Genomic DNA, 25,644 nt, shown 5'->3' on the forward strand with positions numbered 1-25,644 from the left:
ATTGATTGGTTATACAAACAGACATTTCACAAAACAAACTGAAATTGGGACAGGCTACAAAGGACAAAGTGTATTATATATTTTTAGTGTACTCTACCAAATTTGTTTCATATAATACACAATTGTAGAAAGGCTTTTGTTTTGCCGTTTTGTAGCCATTTAGTCCAATGCATCAAGCAATTTTAAAAAATCTATTTAGATGATGTAAACTCAAATATCAAGTACATCTATATTGTTTTATATTTTTTTTAAATATAGAAAAGCATATTACTCTTACAGAAAGACATATGAAAGATTCATCAAACAATTGAAGTTTAGGGATTCGGGCTCAATAGTGTAAAAAGTGCTATTATGTCTCTAAATGTTGTCATTAAAGGCAGTATAATTCTCTAATGTAAGTCTGATACAATATAATTCAGGATGTAAATGGATGTAGCGACATATTTCTGGTCTAGCACAGCGTCACAAATCTGGAACTCCAACTCAGCGGATGTCGTCAAATGACGTAAGAGGCGTCCTGCATCCCTTCGAGCGGGACTGCTGACCACTGAAACTAAAAGCTTTGTGACTTTCTCAAATAGCAGCTTTTTGTTTAAGTAGACATGGCCCTTCAAATTGAAGCGGATTTACCACCTGGCCTTGCATGTTTGAAAGTAAGTTGTGTATTTATTTTAAAATGTACCTGTTTTGCTAACATGGTGGCTAGTAGCTCTTAGCTAAATGAAAACCCCAACAGCTAAGTTAGCTAACTAACGTTACATCCATAGAATATACCCAGTTGCCTGATGTGCCAACTTAACAAGTGCTAATGTAACATTAGCTAACCTTATAGCCACAATGCAACAAACACATTTGTGATTTAACTAACGTTATAATGTTACTAACGATAATGAAGAAAGTTACTAAAGTTACAGATAGCGTTAATATTGATCACAAGATACAGCTAATGTCAAATTGGAACTGTGTCCATTCAGAATGTCTAACAACATTGCTAACATTAAACGAAACAACCTGAAACGTATCAATGCTACCCTGCTAAAACAAACAATTAACAAAAAATATCGCGTTGCTTAAACATACTTAGATATCAGGTAACGCTTACTTATTTCGAGATGCTGTAACGTTACAATATGTATCATGACAGTGAACCACATTCGAGGTGTTGTGAAACACACACGATACCAGACATATGACCACATGAGAAAGGATGTAGGTTAGCTAGTTGTTACTTACATTGTATAAATTTAAAGTTTATGCGTTTGAAGTGACACTATCCAGTTGCCCTTCTCCAGTAATATGTTTTAAACTCCTTGCCAACTTCATTCCTAAATGGACATCACCAACTCTAGTATGGAAGTTTTGTGTACCAGTCACTAAGCAACATTTTGATTTGTTGAATTGTGTTACACTGAAATAAAAAATGTTCATTTAATTCTAAAATATTCAAATTCTATGTTGTTTTTTTCATCTACAGAATGTTGATGACCTGCTTCGGTGTCCTATTTGCTTTGACTTCCTCAATATTTCAATGATGACTAAATGCTCTCACAACTGTAAGTAACAAGTAGAGCAGCTATTAGAGTAGAATAGCTATGCTACTAATTACTCTTATGAGAAGTTTACCAAAGCATTGAGTATATGAAAGCAACACCATTCATATAAACCAGCAAAATGCAGCTGAGATCCTTTTGAAAAAATAAAAATGGTTCTTTTTAAATTCATTTCAAAGCAGTAAGAGTTGAACACTTGAATGATAATGGATATCTTTTCAAATGAGTGGAGTGTTTTTGCAGTATATGTGTGTGTGTGTGTGTGTTAGCTACTTGTACAAATATAGTTTATATTTGTATATTATATTTGTGTCCATAAACTTTGCTTGCTTTTTGGTGTCTGAATTTTAATTTGTGACAAATGAATGGACGATTAGGCCGGAGGTACTCAAATGAGCAGCAATGATTAAGACCCTCCTCATATGTGGCTTAAATACAGTTGTACACTTTTTTTTTAACGTGTATTGTTAATCCAAATTGTCACTGAATAACACCTTTGATGAAAGAAAGGAAATGACCTACCTGTTGGTCAACAGATTAAGAATAACCTAAATGTTTGCATTTCATTTACAGTTTGCTCCTTGTGCATCAGAAAATTTCTTTCCTATAAGTTGCAGTGTCCAGTTTGCAATACAGTAAGTATGAACTTGACTTAAATGCATAATTATGCCCCCCCAGTTGTATTTGCATAATCATCAGGGTCATTACCTTAAAGATGACACAATTGCAGGTCATCATCTGTAATTAATTTGATAAAGGAGGCACGTTTCCTTCACATCTCGCTTCTTTTTTTTTCCCTTTTTTTTTTTTTTTTTTTTTTTAGCAAGCAACAGAACCAGAACTAAGAAACAACCGTTTATTGGATGACTTGGTCGTAAACTTTCAAGCTGCAAGGTAACCGTGCAACACATTATAAATGGTTACCAGTAAACTGTCTTATGTCTGAAAAGTATCAAACTTTCTTTGTAAATGGACCTGAGTGCACCCTGCCTCACCAGTAGCTGTTTTTCAAAACAGTATTAACAATTATCAGGGTGAATGATAGAAAAATTAAAATATAGGCAACTGCATTGCAGATACCAAAGCAAATGCTGCTTTGGTATCGGTTTTGAAATCAGGGTACTGCTATCAGTACAAGCTGTGAAAATTTGAAAAAGAACACTGCTCTAACCACATTTGTCAACATAAACAAGTCAGCAAACATATAGTCACTGAGTTACTGGCTTGTTGGTCCTTAGTGAGCAATGGCACTTTTATTTATCATCTAGGTACCATTAATTCAAGTATTTTTTTGGGCCTTTTGCACACCAGCACAGATGGACGACAAGGATCTAAGTAATTCCTTTTTATACAGCCATCTACAGCATACAACAGCTTTTATATTTAGTGTTCAAATATTTTGCCCTCAGAGAAAGACCAACAGAATAATGAAAATGGCAGATCTGGAAATAATCCCACAATCCATGTAAAACCTGTTTACTATGAGCACAGGTGCGCCACCTGAGCATCTCTCCAGTTTGTATTGCTACGGTTCTAAGAACTGAAGAGAAAAACTTACTGTGGTGATTTCAGGGGATGCCAGTGTTATTGACAAGATTATGGTATGTCCACAAGGGAACCAAGTGCAGTTTACTCCAAACTACCAGCATTAGGTGACTTAAGGATTTTCTGTAAATCAAGTGGGGATTTTGTTTTCATCAACTGAAGTCATTTAAGGGTCTTCTTGTATTACACTTCTGTGTGTATTGTGTAGCTTTAGGGCTGATATTTTTTTCATTACAGCAGAATGTAGCCATAGGGAGCAGTGTCCAGAGCTGGTCTAAAAGAAATTTGTTGGTACTTAAAATTTGAGGGGTTTTTTTTCTCCAGTGACACAGTGTAGGATACATTTCCAAGTTGAGTGTCCTGTTATTGGTAGCTTTGGTTGTCTTAGGCAGATTGATAAATGTTGAGCTGTTTGCCTGCTGTGCCACAATTGTTTTGTAAAGAGAAATAAACTGAAATTTACAATATCCAGGTACGGTAGGTCACCCCAGCCCTTGGCATTATTTATCCCTGCTGGTTTAGGGTCAGAAGCTCTTTCTCATCATGTAATCCCCTATCTGTATCCTTGCTAGTCTTTTTTCTGTTTCATTGAAGAAATAACAATACAAAATCACAGCAGAGCATACACCTCCTTATCTCCATCTGTATATTTTGCTAACGGTCTATGAACAGAGTTTTATGAGTAATCCATGTTTTAGGGTGCCTTTATTGCATTTGTGGAGGAAAAGTAGATGAAAATAAGCCTGCTAGACTAAATCTGGCTCATTTTCTGTTCATCAGTGGGCATTGTCCCTGGGGAAAAGAGAGAGAGAGAAAAAAAACTCAAATCAGAATTTTTTTTCAATGTCTGTGCTGATGTCGATATAATGTCTGAGGGCTGTAATCAGTCAGTAAGCCATGATGGTTCTCCCTTCCATCAATCACCTCAATGTTATCAACACTCTGAAAAGTCTGCCACCAAACTGTAGACTTCTGATTGTCATCACTGGCTTATGCAGCTGGTCTTTCCTCCGTTTTTTAATTTCCTGCTGTCTAGCATTGAGTGTCTGAAAAATGAGATTCCTTGATAAGTGACTTTGTCATAAAGCAGTGTTATGTAGCAATAGACTAGTCTTAAACAATTATTTAGTTCTGGATTAGTTTCTTTTCTCTGAAATAAATATACTACACGAGACTGTAAAAACTTGTCTGTGCAGAGTCGTTCAGGGAAGAATATTTAAATTACTCTAGCATCTGTCCATGTGCTTGCTACATTTTTTGCTTTAGCAGTAGTGGATGGCTTCTTTCATTTGGCCACTCACATTTCTCACTGTGAAACTTTGTGAAAAACACTGCACTGGGTAGCTGTTGGCTGATGACACTAATTTACTGCCAATAAACTAGAGGCCTATTTCTCTAGCAAACCATTAGCTGTTATTGCAGTGCCACATGTTTATATTATCACAGTAACCAACTACCTCTTAGGCTCCTCTCATCCAGTAAACTAATTTACTTAGGTAGAAGTGGAGCTTGTATATTGAGACATCAGACACTGCTATTCACCATGGGCAATGCCCTTTTCTGTTATGGATATTGTACAAGTTGTTTCCTCGAACTTTGCAGTTTTCTTTAGTAATCGGTCAGTGTCCTCATAGTTGTAGTCTATGGCATTTTTTTTTTTTTACCTCATTCATTTTTACATTAGATTTTTATTTGTTTTAAATACAACAAGCTAAAAATATGTTTTGATATCCAGTACATTTCTCATTGTCATTGAAGTACTGTATGTTTAAATTCTGTTTTAGGGTTGAATAATTGAGATATTGTATATTGTGAGAAGTTTGGTCATAATAATCATATTATGGAAGATTGAACTGTAATGTATATTTAGATCAGCTCCAACTCATCCCTTTTCCACCTAAAGTTTGTTCAAGCCAATGCCGACGCACACCTTGAATTTTATTTTTGAAGATTGCTCAGTTACTGTCTTATCCCTGAAATTGTTAAATGTTTTTATTGATATAGACCGCACAGATAATATTGAACATTATTTAATAAGGTGTTTTGTTTTTTGTTTTTTTGTTTTTTTTGTTTTTTGACAAAAAGGCATTTTTAAGTCACTTGAAATTTAATTACTTTGGTGATCTTAAGAGTCCGTTATGGTTTTTGTCACCGGTAGAAAATATGCCTAGCTGCTTGTTCACACCATTTACTGCCTACAGAGAAAAGATTAATTCATGTACAGAAGAGGTAACAAAATTGTCATGTAGCAGTGGGAATAATGATATAGAAAAAACGTCTGTTACCACGTAACTATGGTGCAAAGTTTGTTACTAATTTTAAATACAGGGTGTACTAAATTTAATGTACTAAATCTCTAAAACATATAGTCTGATTTAGTTGTAGATGTGGTCTCTACAGCCAGTAAACTGCTAAGACTATAGCCAAAGTGTCTACTTTTTCTCGCTCAGTAGAAAAGGAGCGAGATAATTGAGCAGGTGCAGTTAACATCAAAGGGCTCACTTTACTGTCAACAGTATTTATTGGCACAATCTGCTCTTCTCTTCTTAATGGGCTCATTATGTTTTTAAGGGGACCTTAAGTCTGTTACCCTACATAATATACTTTATGTAAATATACATTTGTGTTGTTGATCCCTGTTTTTTAGGTAGATAATTTGTTTTGTGAGAGAAGCAGAACATGCTACTTTATGTATCAGAATGTATTTTAACTTTTAAAAGAGACATGACTGAACGTCTAAATCATATGCTGCACACGTTTTCATTCTCATGCACTTTGCCTTTCTTCTTTTTCCAGGCAGCACTTGTCAAAAGCAAATTTTGACTCTCCTCCAATATCGCCAAAGACCCCAGCTTCAGCTGTCAAATGCAAAACTCCCAGACAGAAGTGTAACAGCTCCATTTTGAGTAATTTTTTCCAAAAAAGGCATAAAACATCTCCCACTAAAGAAACCCAGAGAGATAGTTCCGTTGCTGATTGTGTTCAGCGTGGAAAAATACAGACTGCATTCACCCACAGTGCAAATGGCCTACATTTGCCAACCGCTCAACTTCCAGTGGCTGTGAAGGAAGAGCCAATGGATGTGGAGGAGGCCTCTGTCCAGGGTTTGATGTCAGTCAAACAGGAGTACACAGTCTTGCACAGTATCAGCACTGGGGTTGAGATGGCACATTCCTCATCACCATCAAAAGAAGTGAAGCCCGTAATCAAAGGTGAACCTTCAGCTTTTCAGGCAACTCAACATAAGAGTAGTGCGCCTATGTGTTAACTTAAGCTAACTATCCAGCTAATATACAACAGACATGTAAATTATGTCAAAAATGAATGTATTATTCAAACTTTCTGCACCAAAGACAGAATTTAGTCAACCTACATTGGTTTCATTGTCGTTTGGCCTCTGCAGCCCACTAATAAAATCTCTTTGTGTCCCCAAATTAACCAGAAAGACGGATACATGATGATACTCTAAAACTCTTTAAAAAATCAATTTGCCAATTATTTAATTTTGCTTAGTATTGGAAATCCATTACACTGAACAATAACCACCTTTATTTTTGTGTCAGTGTCATTTTAATGTTGTTTGGTGATGCAGTTGTGAGCAAGAATTGTTTTGAAAGCTTCCTGTTGGTACATTCAAGGATGATCTGACATTACCAAGCTCTCAAGCAAGCTTCAAGTCTTTTTTTTTTTTTCATAGTTTGCTGATGTGAGCTGAAACAATCTGAAAATGTACTGTATACTTTTGACAGTAGTCAGTGGTAGCATATGTAGTTAATGGGGGTAAAAGACACTTACATTTTGCAGTTGATCAGTAGGTGTTGCTGTTTTTAGATTAGATTGTGGGTATCTTGTTTAGGATCAGCTCTTCATTTGTTTAATTTGAATCATAAATGCAGGCATTGTGGTGTTATAAGTTTTGGTGTGATTTTGTATAAACTGCTTCTGATGCAGCTAGTGGAGTGGTTTGGATTGGCAATGGAATATAATCTGACTCAGCACCAAAAATTGGTGCTTTTTATTAAGCTGTTAATATCTTCTTGTATATCTTTTTGCAGTGGATTGCCCTGTGTGTTCTGTAAGTGTGCCACAGCAGTTTATCAACAAGCATCTGGACACATGTCTTACCAGAGGAGAGAAGAAGGAAAGCTTGAGGAGGTAAAGTACCCACTTAACTGATCATTTAAATGAAGGATCTCTACTATTGTTTGCTCAAGCTGTAAAGCTCTATAGGGTGGGGTATAAGTTCAAGAAACTTACTAGATTTTCTGAAGATTAGAATGATGAGAGTGTAGCGTTTTGCATTGATCTTTGTTAGTGTCTTTTTTGATACTATTACTGGGGAACCAAAGTCTGAAATTTTCAAGTGCTGTGACTTGCAAATATAATTAAAAATGTTGGGTTGAATAGAGGTTTTAGGAGCAGTTATGTGTTGGGGCCATTTCTGAACCAACAACTGTGACTAGGATGTACTGTAAATGTCCTGGATCTACACTACATAGTCCTTTTGGTATGCAGAGATGAAACTTGACCTATGTCACCTGACTGGGGGTTTGGCAAACAAGTGTCCTAACAAGTGTATGTTCCAAAATGTTGGACTTTAGCTTCAAAGAAATGTATTACAGATATGTACGCATTTTACTTAAGTACAGATCTTCACAATATACATTGTAGGATCTACCATCAGTTGACATAATATGTGCACTTTTTCTGCTATGTTTTTTCCACTGTCTAAGACGATAGTTTCCACTGAAAGTGCCTTTGTTTTTATTTCCGGATGAAATAGGGGGATATGATGATTTATTTTATCTTTGAAAGTTTGAAAGACCTGCACACTAAAGCCATTCACTAAGTGTTAATAAGGGAGAATTGCTGCAACAATACAATTGCAATTATTACTAGATTTTTAGTATTACCATCAACCTGGCTACATAACTTGCTGAAGACAGGGTCTGTGACATAATTTGAGAGACTGATCATTTTGAGTGGCCTTTGAAACTTAGTTTTCCAGGGCGATTAATGACCCATGCAGCAATTATGAGGTTCTGGTAATAATTGGTCATATTTGTGTAGCAGTGCAAAACACTTAATCTGGAGTAGACCTTGATGTCATAATGATGAATTGCAGAGGTTTTAATATTCTTGCCTTATGTAGCCAGCCTGCATGAGGAGGATTTCTCTTGCTACCAACCTTAATAACTTACACTTAATGTCTTTTTTTCTCAAGACAAAATATATAATATACCCCAAAAAAAGCACATTTGACAGCCTTGTTTGATTATAACAGGACTATGGATCATCAGAGGTGTGTGCCTGTGTGTACCAGACTGACAAATGGCAACTCCCATCATTTTGTTATGAGCTCAGCGGATGTGGCCACTGTGTGATATATTCGCTTAAGTTGACATTCCCATCATTCTTTCCTGCTTATGATGTCCAAGACTTGCATTTAGTACAGTCATAGAAGTTTATTACAGCTGAGCACAGAAATGCCCCCCATCAGGCATAATCAAGTAATATCTGGTGATTACTGAAATAAATGAGTTGACATTTCTGTTGCAGCTCCCTTGGCAAGGTGAGGCGTCCAATGGGGAAGCTGGTGTACAACCTGCTTTCTCTGCAGGAGCTGAAGAGGAGGCTGAAGGAATGCCATCTCTCAGTGCAGGGTTCTCGAGACCAGCTGATCAAAAGACACCGGGAGTTTGTCCATATATACAATGCCCAGTGTGATTCACTAAACCCAAAATCAGGTGAGGGCTTTTGGTCTGTTAAACCATAAGGGTAATACTGTAATGTTTGCAGTAATATGTGAGTAGATTGACTAATGTCACATGTGCGCTACTGGTTTTTGTCTTAATGAAGTGTAAAAACTCCACCAAGTGCTATGCACAGTAATATGTAGCGTATGTAAAAACTGCAGAAACCTGTGTTGACTTACCCAATAAAATGTGCGTTTACACACAAGTTTCACACCACGTAATGGAACTTAACATACTTCAAAGCAATGTGCTTAGCAAAAAGCTCTATATATGAGTGAATGCACTAACATGTGCACACGAAGCTGAAGATGAACAAGCAAGCCACCAAATTAGGTCCCACCGATGTAGATCTGAGATCACTCCAATAAACATCCAGCTGGGAATTAAATTTGCAGACAAATGTTTTGACATCCACATAGAAGTTGTTTTCCTAAAGGATTTAATGTAATTTTTTACAATACATCAACATATATGATGGATGCACACATGTGATCTTACATGTTGTGTTTTTCTTTACTGGCACCCCCAGGACTGCCTCAATTTTGAGCAGCAATCTGGGTTAAAATCTTTTGTGTTTGATAGCACAATTCATATAACAGGCAATATTTGTGATCTCAAGAGTAATAAAGATTTTTCTTTCCTCTGTCAACAGCTGAAGATATTGCCAAAGAGTTGGAGGCCAGTGAGAAGATCAGGAATCAACTGCAGGGGAAAGCCAAACCTGTGCGTACTAACTGCTTAATGGAATATCTTGAGGGCTTAAATTGTATTTTCTTCTTCTAAAATGTACTTTGTGGGTTATTTGCCACTAGTGGTATTGTGGAACAACGTTCAACAGCTGGTGGCTATAATGTGCCATAAAAGGTGGGAGGTATGTAGAAATGCATTTAATGTGTGTATGTTAGAATAGAGTGTGTTTTATTAAGAAACATTGAATGGGGGGGATGTTATAATATACACTTCTAAATTTAAACAAGCTACCTTTGACACCTTTCCAATTACAATAGGAGAATAGTTTTTAATTGCTGGCTTCAACCAACCTTATATAGGGCTTTGCAAATATTGTTGTAATATTGTCACATGTTTTTTCATTGATGGCTAATATATATATGTTTTTATCAATTCAAATCTCTTGCAGATCATGGTTTTCTCAAAGAATCAGTCTGAGAAGGAGATTGATGAGATGCATTCAAATTATAGTGAGTGATTTTAAAAAATATATATATATTTTTTTTTCAGAATACTTTCACTATCAATTTGTTGACACCTTAGGGGTTTGACTTACCAAGCTGACAGCTAAAAATGTGTGCCAACAAAGGTCAACTGATGAAACAGATTTGCATAACCTTACATCTTCACAGTGCAATATAATATCACAATGCCTTCGCCATGTGTACAAAAACAATAAAAAGTGCCAATGGGGAAAAAGGATACATTAGGTTTCAATCCAGAAGGTTGTTTATTAGAAAAAAATATAAAAAATATTTATGGTAATCAACTTTGTTTGATTAAAAAAGTTAATCTTGTGGATATCATACATTTATCACTGAGAAAAAAGATATAGGTGACAATATGACCCCCTTTACCTAGTAGCCGAATGACCAAATTGTGTCCAAGACTGTGGTTCAATGTATGAATGCTATCTTGTGTAGAAAAAGACATACCAAAGTGTGTGAGTTGCATGAAAACACATCAGACAAAAATAAATGCAAAATGTTATCTTAGAAACATGGACCACTTCTCTCCAAAATATTAATTTGTTTTTGAAATCCAGTTGAAGTGACCAATTTTGTGTTCACTGAAATTGTTTGTAATGTTGCCTTCTCCTTTTTACTGTCACCATATATTTCATCGCATTTTCCATTCTACTAGAGTGGTACACACTACGGCTCTTGTAAAGGCTAGTTAATATAAGCAAGGAATGCAACACGTCTGTCTCAATTAGGGCAAGGCAGCATAGCTAGGAAATAACTTTAAGCTTTTCACTTTTGTTATACATTCAAATATATTCAATATTTAAGGAATTCTCTATGAACTAATTTCAAAGAGGGATAAGGCATACAGAACCATAATCAAGACTAATCAGCCTTTATTAAAGTAATCAGATACACAGAATAACAGTGCATGTACAAACATGCTTGCATCATTTGAAATGTACCATCTACTGCACTAACTCTACCTATTATAACTTTTTTGAAAAAACACTAACCTTGTTCCTTTGTCTGACACATTGTATTCCATTTCACCTTGTATTTCCTTTTCCTTGCCTTTTTCATTTATTCTGTGTCTTATGTAGTGCTCTGGGAACTGCCTTTTGTTTGAAAGGTGCTATACAAATAGACCTTGCCTTGCCCTCACTCTCATGAGACAAGGACAGGAATTGAAAGCAGCGCCTTAGATTTGATCATGGTTACCCTCAGGAAATTTCTTAATAGGTGGTAAGCATTGAAATACTAACTCTGTTCTTTTCCTCTGAAGGTTTATGTTTTATAACATAAAAGTGTATTAATTTCTTCTGACGTTAGCGGAGGTGGTCTCAAAAAATGCCTAAAGATTAGATACCCTTTGGGCAGATGCCCAAAGGTATAATAACAGCCTGTAATGACAATTTTCCAAAGCATGCTATAGGTTTTAGACCGATCAGTGTGCTTATTTTTCTACCTGAAGGCAGCTAGTTCGTTAGGAAAATCCACTAATAGCAACCTGAATCTTACTTGAGAGGTAATCCATCATAGAAACTGCATGACATTTTTTTTTTTTTTTTTTGTCAAAGTTGAGTAATTGTTGTATGGTAATGCAGTGGAGAAGTAGAGACTGTTCTTCTGGAAACAGAAGAAGCAATATTCACAGTATTGCATACTTTTGTGTCTCCAACAAAATCATTAAGATTTTGCATATTCAGTGTGTCATCCAGCCGTAATCTCAATCTTACTTTATTCTGTCTAGAAGCCCTCCATTAGGAGCCAGTTTCAAACCTTCCAAAACACATTACCAGCAACAGAAACAAGCACAATTGCTGTGTCTTCAGTGAGTAATTTAGCAGCAAGGGGTGGAATGAAAATGTAAAACTGATGAGGTGACTTACGTTTTTGCCTCAGTGTAAATAATACCGATAATACTGTTTTTATTATGACATGTAGGGTTAGTTGGCTATTGTCTGTCTGTCTAAGATTTGTTTTTCCATTCGCTATGAACTCATAGATAATCACTAAGAGACATACTGATGCACAGAAATGTAGACCAGGTCTGTATTTTTTTCCTCAGGGCAGAGGTCGAGCAAGAACAACAGCATTAGAGAACATTATCCAAAGTCATGTTGTCATGGTTGAAAGAGACGAAAAGCTTGTTGGAAATAACTCTGTAGAGCTAACTTTGAAAGTGGTTGAAAAATGGATGTGACTCATAGGAGGTGGGTTCTATAAATAGCTGCTCTGCTGTGATAACCTCTTGATTTATCAGAGGAGGATGTGGATGACTCACTCTGCCAGCATGGGGAATTGTGAGTGAGCAGACAGAAAGGTGAAAGCGGCACACACATGCGCATGCACACAAGAATCCACAGGATGCTGGCAGCCTTTTCTTAATGTGACATTCTTTTGGTGTTAATACAATCAGTAGCTAGTTATTCAGAAAACATTCTCATAACCCAGAATAACTGCAAGGATAAACCTGTAAATCCTGCTTTGTGAGACAGACCCAGAGAAGTTTGATATGTACAGTGGTGTGCAAAAGTGTTTGCCCCCTTCCTGATTTCTTTTTTTTTTTTTTTTTTTTTTTTTGCATGTTTGCAAGATAACACAAGTAAACACAAAATGCAGTTTTTAAATGAAGGTTGTTATTATTAAGGGAAAACAAAATCCAAACCTACATGGCCCTGTGTGAAAAAGTGATTGCCCCCTAAACCTAATAACTGGTTGGGCCATCCTTAGCAGCAACAACTGCAATCAAGCGTTTGCGATAACTTGCAATGAGTCTTTTACAGCACTGTGGAGGAATTTTGGCCCACTCATCTTTGCAGAATTGTTGTAATTCAGCCACATTGGAGGGTTTTCGAGCATGAACTGCCTTTTTAAGGTCATGCCACAGCATCTCAATAGGATTCAGGACTTTGACTAGGCCACTCCAAAGTCTTCATTTTGTTCTTCTTCAGCCATTCAGAGGTGGACTTGCTGGGGTGTTAGGGATCACTGTCCTGCTGCAGAGCCCAAGTTCGCTTCAGCTTGAGGTCACGAACAGATGGCCGGACATTCTCCTTCAGGAGTTATTGGTAGACAGCAGAATTCATGGTTCCATTTATCACAGCAAGTCTTCCAAACATGGGGAAAAAAAGAAATCAGGAAGGGGGCAAACACTTTTGCACACCACTGTATATGTGCTTCCCAACTGTGGTCATTGAAAAAAAACTTACGTTGTGACTGGAGTAACAACCTCAATGCCACTGTTATAGTTTATCACTATCCAGTTAGAACATTAACTCGGTTCAACCCTGACATCTAAACCAGTATTTAGCAGAATAATTAATGATTATAATGGGCAGTACATCACATCCATTTTTACTTATAACTAAATAAGTTGTTTAGATTAGTGGTTGATTGCTTTTTAAATAATTAGAAAAATTCTCTCTAATTTCTCTATAGTTACGTATAGTAGCTTTAAAGCTGGAGTGCAGAACTTTTGTCTCCCCTTCTGGCAGTGAGCGTAATTACACAAACACTGTTGACGCGTACTTATGATGTATGCCTACAGTGAGCTCGCCCAAGGCTCATGTTTAGAAATAGTTACAAAAATACAGAGTAATTTCCACAGTTCCAAGACAGTAATTAATTAGGTAGAGTAAATGCAATAGCTACATAGCCATAGCGTAACATCTGTGTCTGCCCTCAGTCCCTTCTCTCAGCACTCTCCAACAAGGAAAAGCTAAAGCTACACCAATGGTTATCCGTGTTTGTCCTCGCCGTTGATCGCTTTCTTGTTTTGAATGTAATCCTTCCTCTAAACGCCAAGTTTCTTCTTTATCTGGAGCATCAGAAGCGTTTCTTGGATGCTTCTTAGGTTTCACTCCTAGTTGCTGTAGCCTACTGCGTCACTACGGTTGCATGTAGAGAGAGAGTGTTGCGTCAACTCCGTTCAATTTCAATTCAAGAAAATGTACTCTTATTTAGTACACAATTTAAAAACTGTCTTTTGTAAAACAACAATCCTGAACCATTTTTCACTGAACTGTCAGTGTGATATTTAGATCACACTAATGTTAATTGCAGTGTTGGAGCATAAAGGTTTTTTTTTTTCTCTTTCAATTCTGTCTCCGTTGTCCTGTGTTTGTTTATATGAACATCACAGATTTGCAGGTGCTCTGGCTTTCTGTGGAAAGTGATTAAATCCTTTATTTATTTTGGGATCATTGCCGAAACTTAACTTATGTTCTTCTTTTGCCCACTTCCATTCATTGTCTGCTATAATGTCTTTTCAATGACTGTTTGGCCTCCACCACAGTAGTAAATGGATTTTTTTATGCCACAGTGATCTTATCTTGGAGCTTGCATCTGTGGTGCTAAAAAAAACCTTGTTTTCCCAAATCTATTCAAACTTTCAAGGTTGGAACTTGTCATTTCCAAGTCAAAATGTTAATCCGATTGGCTGAATGTGTTACAGATATTGTTGTCTCACAAGAAAAATGAGTCTGCATTCATTATAAATATTAATACATGTTTTCCCAAACAATATACTGCACAGTATCCTATTTGTGTGTTGGTATTTCACCTGTTTTCCACCCACTTCATGCTTCCAGTTACATTCTTACTGTGTAACCTTAACCTTAAACAATCCGATGTAGATTGCATTAACTTAATTTAATTCAGTATTGTATATAAGCTCTTTGACAAGTAGTGCATACCTCCAGATACTGCTGCGTAATGATGTGGCATCCAGGCCATTAAACATTCTGTCCTTCTTTACCTATTCCACCATTTATGCTATTTTGCCTGCAGGGAAGCAGCACAGCAGCGACTTTTCCCGCCTGATTGCCCAGGTTCGGGGTCGCCTAGAGACCACCCGACAGACTTGTATCAAACAGGAAGTCATTGTGGAAGGGCAGGATGCACAAAAAACGCTCCCTGCAGGTACTGCAACATTACTACCTTTATCAAGGAATAAAATATACTCTATCCACAGGGGACTTTTAAGCCTCTCTGGTACCCTTCAGCATAAATCACCTGATCCCTATGGTAACCTGCTGTGGCAAGTTCACCTTGTGTCTTCACAAAAAAACACTTGTGTAGTGAAATTATCTACTTTGTGACACATTTGTGTTTCTAACAATATGCTAAATAAGCCCTGCGATGCAGCTTTGACGGGATTGTTGTAACTCCCTGTTGGTTGTGTGTGTGTAGGAGAGTTTTGTGAATTAAGTGCAATTTATTGTTCCATCTTTGCCAAATTCACAATGTGACTGTGCACTGCATTGTTGTGCACATCTGGCAAGAGTGGATAAAGATACATCAATAACTGTAATCAATGTTGGTATGTTTTTATGTGTTTTGGGAATGAGTGGAAATGCAGAGAACAATTTACCAAGTGTTAAAGAGGTAGTGCAGAGAAGGAAAGAAGGAATGTCAGGTGGACAAAGTTAGAACACCATTACGGAACCTAACCTAACCTAATTTTTTTTAATTCATCAAAAAAGATTTAAGACTTAAAACTGCTTTGATCAATATTTTTTAGAATAACAATGTATCAAATAACAGTGTGACAAAGTGAAAGGGGTCACTGGTAGGGATGAACTTACAGAGAAATATCACCCGAATCTGCAGCTCCACTCAGCTTTACAGAGCTTTATAGCATCTTTCAGCTCACTGTTTAGCTGTCCGGCCCACAACTTTACAGTTTTGGTTCACTCACTTTGGTTCACAAAAAAGCTCTAAAAACCAACTGTACACTACCTGCTCTGCACCAAACAGCAGACTGAGTTATCGACTAGCTGAAATAAAATGGAACTGTGACAGAAGCTAGGTATATGTGATAGTACCAACAGGACCTTAAATCTTCTCTTACCATTAAGAATGTGTGAAAATCTGGTATCCAAAGGAGTCTAGGAGCTCAGGGGCATTCATTTTATGCAATTTTATCTTTTTGAGAGGCAATTTCTCCACTGTTTGATTCCCCCAGGATGTCTGACTATATTCATTATATTTTTGCCTCCTTCAGATCAAGTTGCAGAATCAAAAAGCTGCTTAGTGATTAAGATAGAAGACGGAGAAACTGACGAGGAGCCATCTGCAAGAGGGATTGAAATTTCACCCAGCCCCACTAATAGTGACGTGTCCGTCAGCAGGTGAGCCATAAATAAGGGACACGTTCTGATTCACTTACAATAAGTGATTCCCTCAAAGCTTGTTGTCAAGGGTTGGTTGTTTTAATGCTACACAAAGGTGAGATCCTTGTTTTTGACCACTTTTCCACAGTTAGTAGTGTATAATAAGTTTAATTTCACAGTGATAATGATGGAAGATGGGTTTGAACAAAGAAATATGACATGATATAATTTATTTTCAAGCCTCTTGTGTGGCATTCACAGGACAGCATTATAGTATCTGTGATTAATGTAATATTTAATTAGCATTTCTCATTAACTCCATCATGGTAATGTCAATTATTGTGGTAACCCAATCAAGTTAATTGCATTCACGTTGGAGATAAGGAGGCAACCTGCTTTGCCTGGACAACAGTCTCCAAAAGCTTGTCTGTATCCTATAATAAAAAATATGGCCCAACACATAACACTTAGAAAATACACTTCCTTTCATTAAATATTTTACTTATGATATAGAATTTAAGCAAAAGTATCAACTAATGGTTCTACATCATGAGAATAAATTAACCATAAACTACAAAAAAGTAATGTTGCAGTATGTGGTGGTAAATACAGAATCACAACACATACTGAATCTGCAGAATCAGGAGGTTCCTGCCAATTCCTGTCCCTAAAATCTGTACATCTCTCATGTAGGTGGTAACAAGCACATTAGGACAACCAGCAGATCCAGCTAGAGGAACAATACAGTGGCACTTAAATGATCAGCCAATCCTTTTGTAGATGAAAGTAAGTGCTGTTTAGTCAGAGGTGACTGCATGGTTTCACTTGGAACAACAGATAAATTCTGACTGATTATACCTTTTTGTAAACTGAGATTTTTGAGCTTATCCTCTAAGTGTAGGCAGTCATTAAATTAGCAATCATATACAGCATTTTGTATCATATTCAACATTTTCGTCACTCACACTAGATATATTCACTTGATGGTAATTTGCTTCATAAAAACTAACTTTAATTGTTTTGAGGTAAACATGGAATGACAACATGCACACTTAGTGCAGTGCAATGAATAGACCGTGTGAGCTTACTTGCATGACGTCTTTCTAATGGCAATACATCCATGATAAAAGAGCAATGCAGTAGCAGTAGTTGCCCTCGGCACACTGAAACTGTGGCAATGAAACTTCATTATGGCAGCTGGATGTTACAACAACAAATGCAAGTTCAAACTAAAAAGCTTCTCTCTGACGTTGCCTTCATTCAGCCTCTTGCATACTTTTATATCAAAGACACCCAAATTTTTGACAGTGCTTGTGGATGGTGGCTTTTATAGAAAGTTTTCAACCTCCAAGGCCAGCTGTGAAGAGCTGCATGCAATAAATTCAGGTCAAACGTACTATATGATACGGTATATATTTAGTAATTACCAGCAATCAAATAAGGACCAGTTAAAGTTAAGTTTCAGTTTATAGCAGAGGGACAATAAAAAACACCAACGTTTTGGGAGCACTTCAATTTGAAAGTGGTTGTGCTCCTCTGCTAGCTGTTGAGCCTCACTGAATAAATTATATTATGTTCTCCTACAATGAAACCAATTCTTTTTTAACAGACTCGGCATACTTAATTTCTTTCATATTTACTCAACATCTGCATTTTGATTCTCCTATGTGCAGCAAGAAATCAAAAAAATACAGCCTGTAGAAGTGGCCTATGGCAATTCCAAAGGGGAAACCCAGTGTTTGCTAAAGGTGTATAAAACCAGCAACAATGTATGTTGAGGCAACGTTGAGCTACGGCAGCTCTCAAGGGGAAAACCCCATCTCCAGCAGTTACGACAGCCATTTGATTTTGTTTTAATTTCTTTGTTTAGCACATTGTTGTTAAGGTTTACTTCATTGTAGTCTTCCCCTAATCATTGTAACATTCAGTGTATAATCAACACCTGAATGCCACAGGTTTGACTGTGTTTTCTGGCAGTTGTCAAATGTCATTTCTGGGAAAACAGCAAGTCTGAGAATAAATATGGAGCGGCTAAACCAGAACAAGTCAATTCTGGTACATCACAGGTTGACAGGTTACTTTCCTGTAACATCTGCTAATATTGCTTACATCATTGTAGTGTATGGTTTTTTTCAATTATTATTTATTTTTTGTAAATGTATATACGCAAGATTGAATCTATCCCTATTAATGTGTACTTTACTGTTGCTAGATGTGTAACATGAAATCATAGGTCCTCTTTTCTGCCCAAACCTTCTCTGTTTAGGGATTCATGAGAACTAACTCTATGGTGGCACAGGGTCAAACTTCAAATATGTCTCAAAATCATTTGGGATGTCCTGCTTAGACTGACCTGCATGCTGAACATTGAATATTTTGAGTTGAATAGTTTGATAGATGGTGGATCAAAGGTCATGGTAGATTATATTTTCCATCTTCTTTCTGACTAATTCTTTTTTTATTTTGAGTGCCAACAGAGCCTTAATGCACATGAGAAATGAGACCAGTACAGACACCAAATCGATTCAGCCTAGCATCTCGTTGTGTGTGTTTATGAGTGTTGTTGAGGCATAGGGAGAGAAATGGGTGACTTGGTATTGCCGTATCCACCCAAAGCTACAGATGTGCTGGGAAATTGTTTTTTATCAGTAACAAAACAAATTTAAAAAACTCAGCTGTTGCTCAGTTCCACAAAATGCCAACAATGGAATTGCTTCTCACTCTTAAATAATCTTGTTAGTGCTGTGTTTTTGTATTGAGTCCTCACTGAAATGCATGCTTCATATTTACATATTTTCACTTATTAGTCTACTCTACTCTTGGAATTGCTCTTCCTCTTCCTCCTCCTCCTCCTCCTCCTAGGAAATATGCCTTCCCATGCATGGAAAAAAATACAAAATATTGCACATAGGTCCAGTCCTATGCCAAACTTCCTCAACAGGCATTGTGGGCCAATAGTCCTGATAGTGGCACTACAGCAACCGTCTGAAGTTTAAAACTTTGGAAATTCATAACAAATCAGTCATATGTGCTACCACTAACTGAATTTTTGACACTAGTTTGTAATCTGCCTTTAAGCCGTTATAACAACCCTGGTGGTTGCATAAGTCTAAGTGTGAAGCCACCTCCAATGTTCCTGTTTCTGCGGGTAGCTCAAAGTGATCATGATGTGCCATTGGTGACAAAGGCTGAGTTCAAGACCCGGGAGATACACAATGAACATCTTATATCAGTAGTCATCAACCCTGCTCCTGGAGAGCTATAGCCATGCGTGTTTTAGGTATCGCCCCACTCTAACACACCTGATTCTAATTATTAACTCATTATCAAGTCCTTGACGAGCTTCAGCTGCTTTCTCCCACATTTTTTGCTCAATTGATACCGAACTAACAAATGGTTTCTCGTTTGGCAGGTAGCTCAGCAAGATCATGACTTCCCCTTGGTGTCTAAGGTTGTGAGTTTAAGCCCTGGGTGATGCAGAATAAATATGCTAATTCCTGCTCAGACATTGTGCTGTGTAGATTAGAGCGGCGTGACTTCAAGGTTTAATGACTTTGGTCCAGGATGTTCTGCTGATGGACTTTATTTGTCTTCTTATTTTCATCTTCTTCCTCTTCCTCCTCCTTCATCCTCCCCTGCCCCCGACTTACAGCTGCGCAGCAGCTATAATAATAAGTTTGTAATTTTTGTGAATTATTTTAATTCATTACTCTGCAGACTCTCATCAAAATGTCAAGCTGTATTTTGGCTGGCCAAGATTTACATAGTTTTGAACCAATTCCAGTGTTGATTTGGCAAAATGCATAAGTGGAGCATAAATCATTACCTCAATCTAAGGTTAGAGTTTACATGTCCCTAGGATCTTATCCTATGATCCTGCCACCACCATATTTTAAGGATGATGAGCCTCATGCTCTTAATCTTCAAAATGCATATTTGCAAACTCCAGGGTGTTGGGTGTATTGGGGAAATGCAAAGGTGGTGAGCTGTAGAGTAAAATCCGTAACTTCCAGATCTCACTGACCGACAGCATGAGGGGAAAAAATACAGTTCTGCTCTTTATATATGTAGTGTGACTACATTTGACTTCTTATTGAAGTTACATCCATAACTTTTGTTTGGCATTTTGTTTATCTTGTCCATGGCATGGCTTTTCCAATGACAGTTGGGTCTATAGGATGTGTGATACAGTAAAACCATCTGCTCATATGAGTTTAAAAGAATAGGTAACAGATTTCAGAGAATCAAAGTCTTTTGACTTGATTTAGAAACAGGAAATTTATGCAGGTACAAACCAATGCACTAAGTTTGTTTATTGAAACAGCCAATACCCTGTATCATTTAAACTTTGCAAATTACATGTTCCCCCTTTCTTTCTCTCCTCTCCCTCTTTCTCCCATTACAGTTCTATTTCTGACATATTTGGTCCAGAGCCTGCCAGAAACCTCAAGTAAGTGATTCTGCTGTCATTGCAACTGTCAAGAAAAGTAATGTAATTTTCGTTTTTTTATTTTTTGTAAAAAAAAAATACTGTCACCCATTAATGCTAGGAATGTTATCATATTCTGTGTTTGTCTATACAGTCTATTTTCCATTACAAGTAATTTCACGTGTGTTGATGCATACATTGGATGTCAACACACTTTTACTGTCAGGATTGCTGTCCGTTGGGCAAGTTGATAAATGCTGTGCATATAAGGCATCCCACATATACTACCACACTACCCTACCACTTGGATAAGCTTTTGTGCCACTTGCCTCTTGAAGCCCAAGCCTTATACTTCAGAAAAACTAAGAAAACAAAAGGTAGAATTTCTTGTAATGTATTAAAAAAACATTGGCTCATAGGCCATAATGTGTGCTAAAGTGTAATCTAAAAGAAAACATAAGGCTATAAGTAAGAATTAATTACAAAACAGAGTATGGTCACATATCTGCAGCGAAGGTGGTGTTTTTTGCTTTTGGCCTGGTCTGTATCTGCAGCAAGAAGCACACTGGGGTGATGCCATTGCAAATAAGTTAGCATTTTTGATGTAGCCATTTTGATATCATTTCAGCATTACCTAAATAAGATTGATCAATGTCAACATGCAGTGTCCATCCGAACTGCAGAGAACTGTCCAGAGTTGCCATAACTTACTGGGAAAACATAATGCTGCCAAACAGAGGGTGTAAATGATACAACGGACGGTCTTTAAGCTCTGGCTTCTCATTTGTGTTCTATCATTGCCATATCGTAATGCAAGCTGCAGGCCAACATGTACACGAACTGGACTACGCAACTAGATAAACAGACAACAGCTGGCTTTTAGCTACTCTGTGTTACATAAGCCCTGCCCTCGGGAAGGAATCTGCCTGAGTATCTGTTAATAGCTAGTTTCACCTGAAACTGACCTAATAGTTTCCAAGATGGCCCAGTAATCAGCAATCAGGCCTATTGTTTTCTGACTGCATGTACTTCATCACTGTTAAGTACCGGATTAGCATGTGATAGGCGTGACCAAGGTGATAATACACTCTGACAGACTTTGGGCAGATTAAATCTCAGACCACCATTTCTGTTCAAAGAGGGGTTCTCTTTTTTCACAAAAATGGCTTCCTTGACACCCGTTCAAACCAACTCTTCTCTCTACTTAGAATTTTCACCTCGCTGTCTTCAAATGGGTGGTTTGTAGCTTTTAGATGCAAATGCACGGCGCTCTGTAATCCCGAGTTAGCGTATCGTCTGTGCTGATAAAGTCTTTTGTGAAGTGGCTGTTTGGTCTCGCCTATGTACGTTCTTTGCAGTTTTCCTCACTGCACTGAATGGAGTAGACAACATTGCTCTGTTTTTGTGTGGGTAACTTGTCCTTAGGGTGAACGAGTTTCTATCTTAAAGTGTTGCCTGGTTTAAAGAAGACAGGAACATCGTGCTGTCTAAAGATCCTTTGTAGTTTTTCAGACAGTCCAGATACATAAGGAATGGAGACACCGTTCCTTCTTGGTTCTGTTACACTTTTTCCCTGTTTTTTGGCTCTTTTAACTTTGTTGATAGCCCAAGTAGGATAACCACAGGCTGAGAGTGCATTCTGGACATGCCTTTCCTCTTTCTTCTTACCCTCTGAGCTGGTGGGCACTTCTTGGGCTCTGTGTTGTAATGTCCGGATTACACCCAGCTTGTGCTGTAGTGGATGATGTGAGTCAAAGAGCAAGTATTGATCCGTATGTGTTGGTTTCCTGTACACTTCTATCTGGAGCTTTCCGTCCTCTCCTCTGAAGAAGATCTGAAAATAATCAAAAGCAGACTGTAGATGTGTAATGGCCAGATTAAGAGAACAGCCAGTGGCACGTAAAATAGTCATAAGTATAAAAATGCCCACGTTTATATTATGTGAATGTCATGGTTGATGGGTTAAGTGTCGGAGGGTCTGTGGATGTCTGAATTACATTTCTAGGGCCATTTTTAATTTTAGTCAGCCACTGATGTACATGAAGATTCCACTGACAAATATTTTTTGTCTATTCAGCAGTCTGTGTTAAAAGTCAAAGGATCATATGTAGGCGTATGCTCTGTTTTGTTAGAGCAAATAAGTAGCTCTAGGACAGATGGGAAAATGTCTCTGTGTGATCTAGCTGTGACTTGTATTCGTATCGGGTGAAATTAATGTTTAGATAAGTCTGAAAATGAAATAGATATTTGATACATTTTTTGGATATTACCACATTTTTGAAAATGCCTTGACATTCCTCCCGTCATTGCTTTTGATCAAGCCTACTATTATTTTGTTGAGAGGCACTTAATTGTGGTCCGCAAGCCACAGTAAAACAAGAAGAGCAGCTAAGCCTGCAGTGCTATATGTCCCTAAGCCTGCTTCATAGATATTGCTTTTCACTCACAGCTTAAGGTTGGACAGGTTGTCCCTAGTGTCCTCTGTGACCATGTAATGTAATGCTTTTCCTTGAGCACGTTTGGGAAATTCACTCGTTATCAGTGACCGCAAGATAGCACTGCTCATCAAGTTAGTCTTGACAACAAATTGTTGGCAAATAGTGGACATGTTTTTCTTGGTGTCCCTGAGCTCATTGTGATTGATTAGAGAACTTTACATCCCTGGAAAGATACTTTTATCCAATTAAACTGTTTGTCAGAGTTATGTCAGCGATAAATGTAATTGTCAAGGGGTAGTGGTAGTCATATTTCGAACCAATTATAGCTGTGACAAGTGGGCTGAATATTGAGACTTAATATATACTGTATTTTTTGTATTCTGTTTTATCCTCCTTTTTTGTCCTCTTTTATTTCAATCATTTTGTAACTGGGCTGTAACTGCTGTCATCTCTGTCAAATGATTTTGACAGTGCATTAAGACAGCCACACATACACAGCTCTTCACCCTAGAGGAGTCACATAAACAACTGCACTGACCTGGTGCTCATTTACTTGCAAACTGTGCACTAAGACAGAGGATCATAGCTTTCAGTTACAGAAGGTGGTGCTGCATTGCCTGTGCTGCATTGCATCTTGTCTCTCTTTCATTTTTGCTGCTGGTATAGCCTTGTGCTGCTCAACTAACCCTTGTCATTGGTAGGACAAGTACAAATAACAAACTAAATTATTCTAAATACATTTTAGCTTTCTCAACCAGTTCAGATGACATCCTGTCCTCTCCTGGTTCACACTGTGCCCACTTCCAATACAGATGCATATCATTTTGTTGAAAGAACAATGCAGATAAAAATTTAAAGAAGAGTATTTTCACAAACATGCACATTACATGCGTGTACATTTTCATCTTAATACATAACGTAGTCCTGTCCATGTTTTTTTAGATTTTTTAAATTTATTTTACAGTTTTATCATCCTACTATGCTGTTTTGTTACCCACACACAGGTAAGTCTGTTTCAAGGACATTTCACTTACAGAAAGCTTTGCTGTCACATACTGACAAAACAGAAGCACATACAGTTGTATGCAAAAGTTTAGGAACCCCTGACAATTTCCATGATTTTCATTTATAAATATTTGGGTGTTTGGATCAGCAATTTCATTTTGATCTATCAAATAACTGAAGGACACAGTAATATTTCAATAGTATAATGAGATTTATTGGATTAACAGAAAATGTGCAATATGCATCAAAACGAAATTAGACAGGTGCATAAATTTGGGCACCCCAACAGAAAAATCACATCAATATTTATTAGAGCCTCCTTTAGCAGAAATAACAGCCTCTAGACGCTTCCTATAGCCTGTAATGAGTGTCTGGACTCTGGATGAATGTATTTTGGACCATTCCTCCTTACAAAACATCTCCAGTTCAGTTAGGTTTGATGGTTGCCGAGCATGGACAGCCCGCTTCAAATCACCCCACAGATGTTCAATGATATTCAGGTCTGGGGACTGGGATGGCCATTCCAGAACATTGTACTTGTTCCTCTGCATAAAGGCCAGAGTAGATTTTGAGCAGTGTTTTGGGTCGTTGTCTTGTTGAAATATCCAGCCCCGGCGTAACTTCAACTTTGTGACTGATTCCTCAACATTATTTTCAAGAAATCTGCTGATATTGAGTGGAATCCATGTGACCCTCAACTTTAACCAGATTCCCAGTACCGGCACTGGCCACACAACCCCACAGCATGATGGAACCTCCACCAAATTTTACTGTGGGTAGCAAGTGTTTTTCTTGGAACGTTGTGTTCTTTTGCCGCCATGCATAACGCCCCTTGTTATGACCAAATAACTCAATCTTTGTTTCATCAGTCCACAGCACCTTATTCCAAAATGAAGCTGGCTTGTCCAAATGTGTGTTTGCACACCTCAAGCGACTCCGTTTGTGGCGTGTGTGCAGAAAAGGCTTCTTTCGCATCACTCTCCCATACAGCTTCTCCTTGTGCAAAGTGCACTGAATTGTTGAACGATGCACAGTGACACCATCTGCAGCAAGATGATGTTGTAGGTCTTTGGAGGTGGTCTGTGGGCTGTTTTTGACCGTTCTCACCATCCTTCGCCTTTGCCTCTCCAATATTTTATGTGGCCTGCCACTTCTGGCCTTAACAAGAACTGTGCCTGTGGTCCTCCATTTCCTCACTATGTTCCTCACAGTGGACACTGACAGCTTATATTTCTGCGATAACTTTTGTAGCCTCCCCTAAACCATAATGTAGAACAAATTTTTTTCAGGTCATTTGAGAGTTGTTTTGAGGCCCCCATGTTGCCACTCTTCAGAGGAGAGTCAAAGAGAACAACTTTCAATTGGCCACCTTAAATACCTTTTCTCATGATTGGATGCACCTGTCTATGAAGTTCAAGGCTTAATGAGCTCACCAAACCAATTGTGTGTTCCAATTAATCAGTGCTAAGTAGTTACAGGTATTCAAATCAACAAAATGACAAGGGTGCCCAAATTTATGCACCTGTCTAATTTCGTTTTGATGCATATTGCACATTTTCTGTTAATCCAATAAACCTCATTTCACTACTGAAATATTACTGTGTCCTTC

At 37.6% G+C, this 25,644-nt stretch overlaps 1 protein-coding gene across 5 annotated transcripts in view; it reads left to right on the forward strand.

Annotated features, from left to right (window-relative positions):
* Window positions 1–458: 458 nt before the first annotated feature.
* The window catches only part of rad18 (RAD18 E3 ubiquitin protein ligase), a 46,596-nt gene continuing 21,410 nt past the window's right edge, over window positions 459–25,644 (forward strand). For 2 of the 5 annotated variants that reach the window (XM_044170701.1, XM_044170710.1), the window contains exons 1-12: window positions 460–653; window positions 1,475–1,553; window positions 2,124–2,185; window positions 2,374–2,444; window positions 5,892–6,307; window positions 7,151–7,250; window positions 8,655–8,842; window positions 9,504–9,574; window positions 9,990–10,050; window positions 14,839–14,970; window positions 16,055–16,181; window positions 20,569–20,613. In XM_044170701.1, coding sequence (XP_044026636.1) covers window positions 603–653; window positions 1,475–1,553; window positions 2,124–2,185; window positions 2,374–2,444; window positions 5,892–6,307; window positions 7,151–7,250; window positions 8,655–8,842; window positions 9,504–9,574; window positions 9,990–10,050; window positions 14,839–14,970; window positions 16,055–16,181; window positions 20,569–20,613 — 1,403 coding nt within the window. In that variant the 5' untranslated portion in view covers window positions 460–602. Of the gene's footprint in view, window positions 654–1,474; window positions 1,554–2,123; window positions 2,186–2,373; window positions 2,445–5,891; window positions 6,308–7,150; window positions 7,251–8,654; window positions 8,843–9,503; window positions 9,575–9,989; window positions 10,051–14,838; window positions 14,971–16,054; window positions 16,182–20,568; window positions 20,614–25,644 lie in introns of all 5 variants that reach the window. The other 3 variants (XM_044170738.1, XM_044170719.1, XM_044170728.1) reach the window with 3 other exon arrangements.

Source organism: Siniperca chuatsi, linkage group LG2 (assembly GCF_020085105.1).
Source record: "Siniperca chuatsi isolate FFG_IHB_CAS linkage group LG2, ASM2008510v1, whole genome shotgun sequence".
NCBI lineage: Eukaryota > Metazoa > Chordata > Actinopteri > Centrarchiformes > Sinipercidae > Siniperca > Siniperca chuatsi.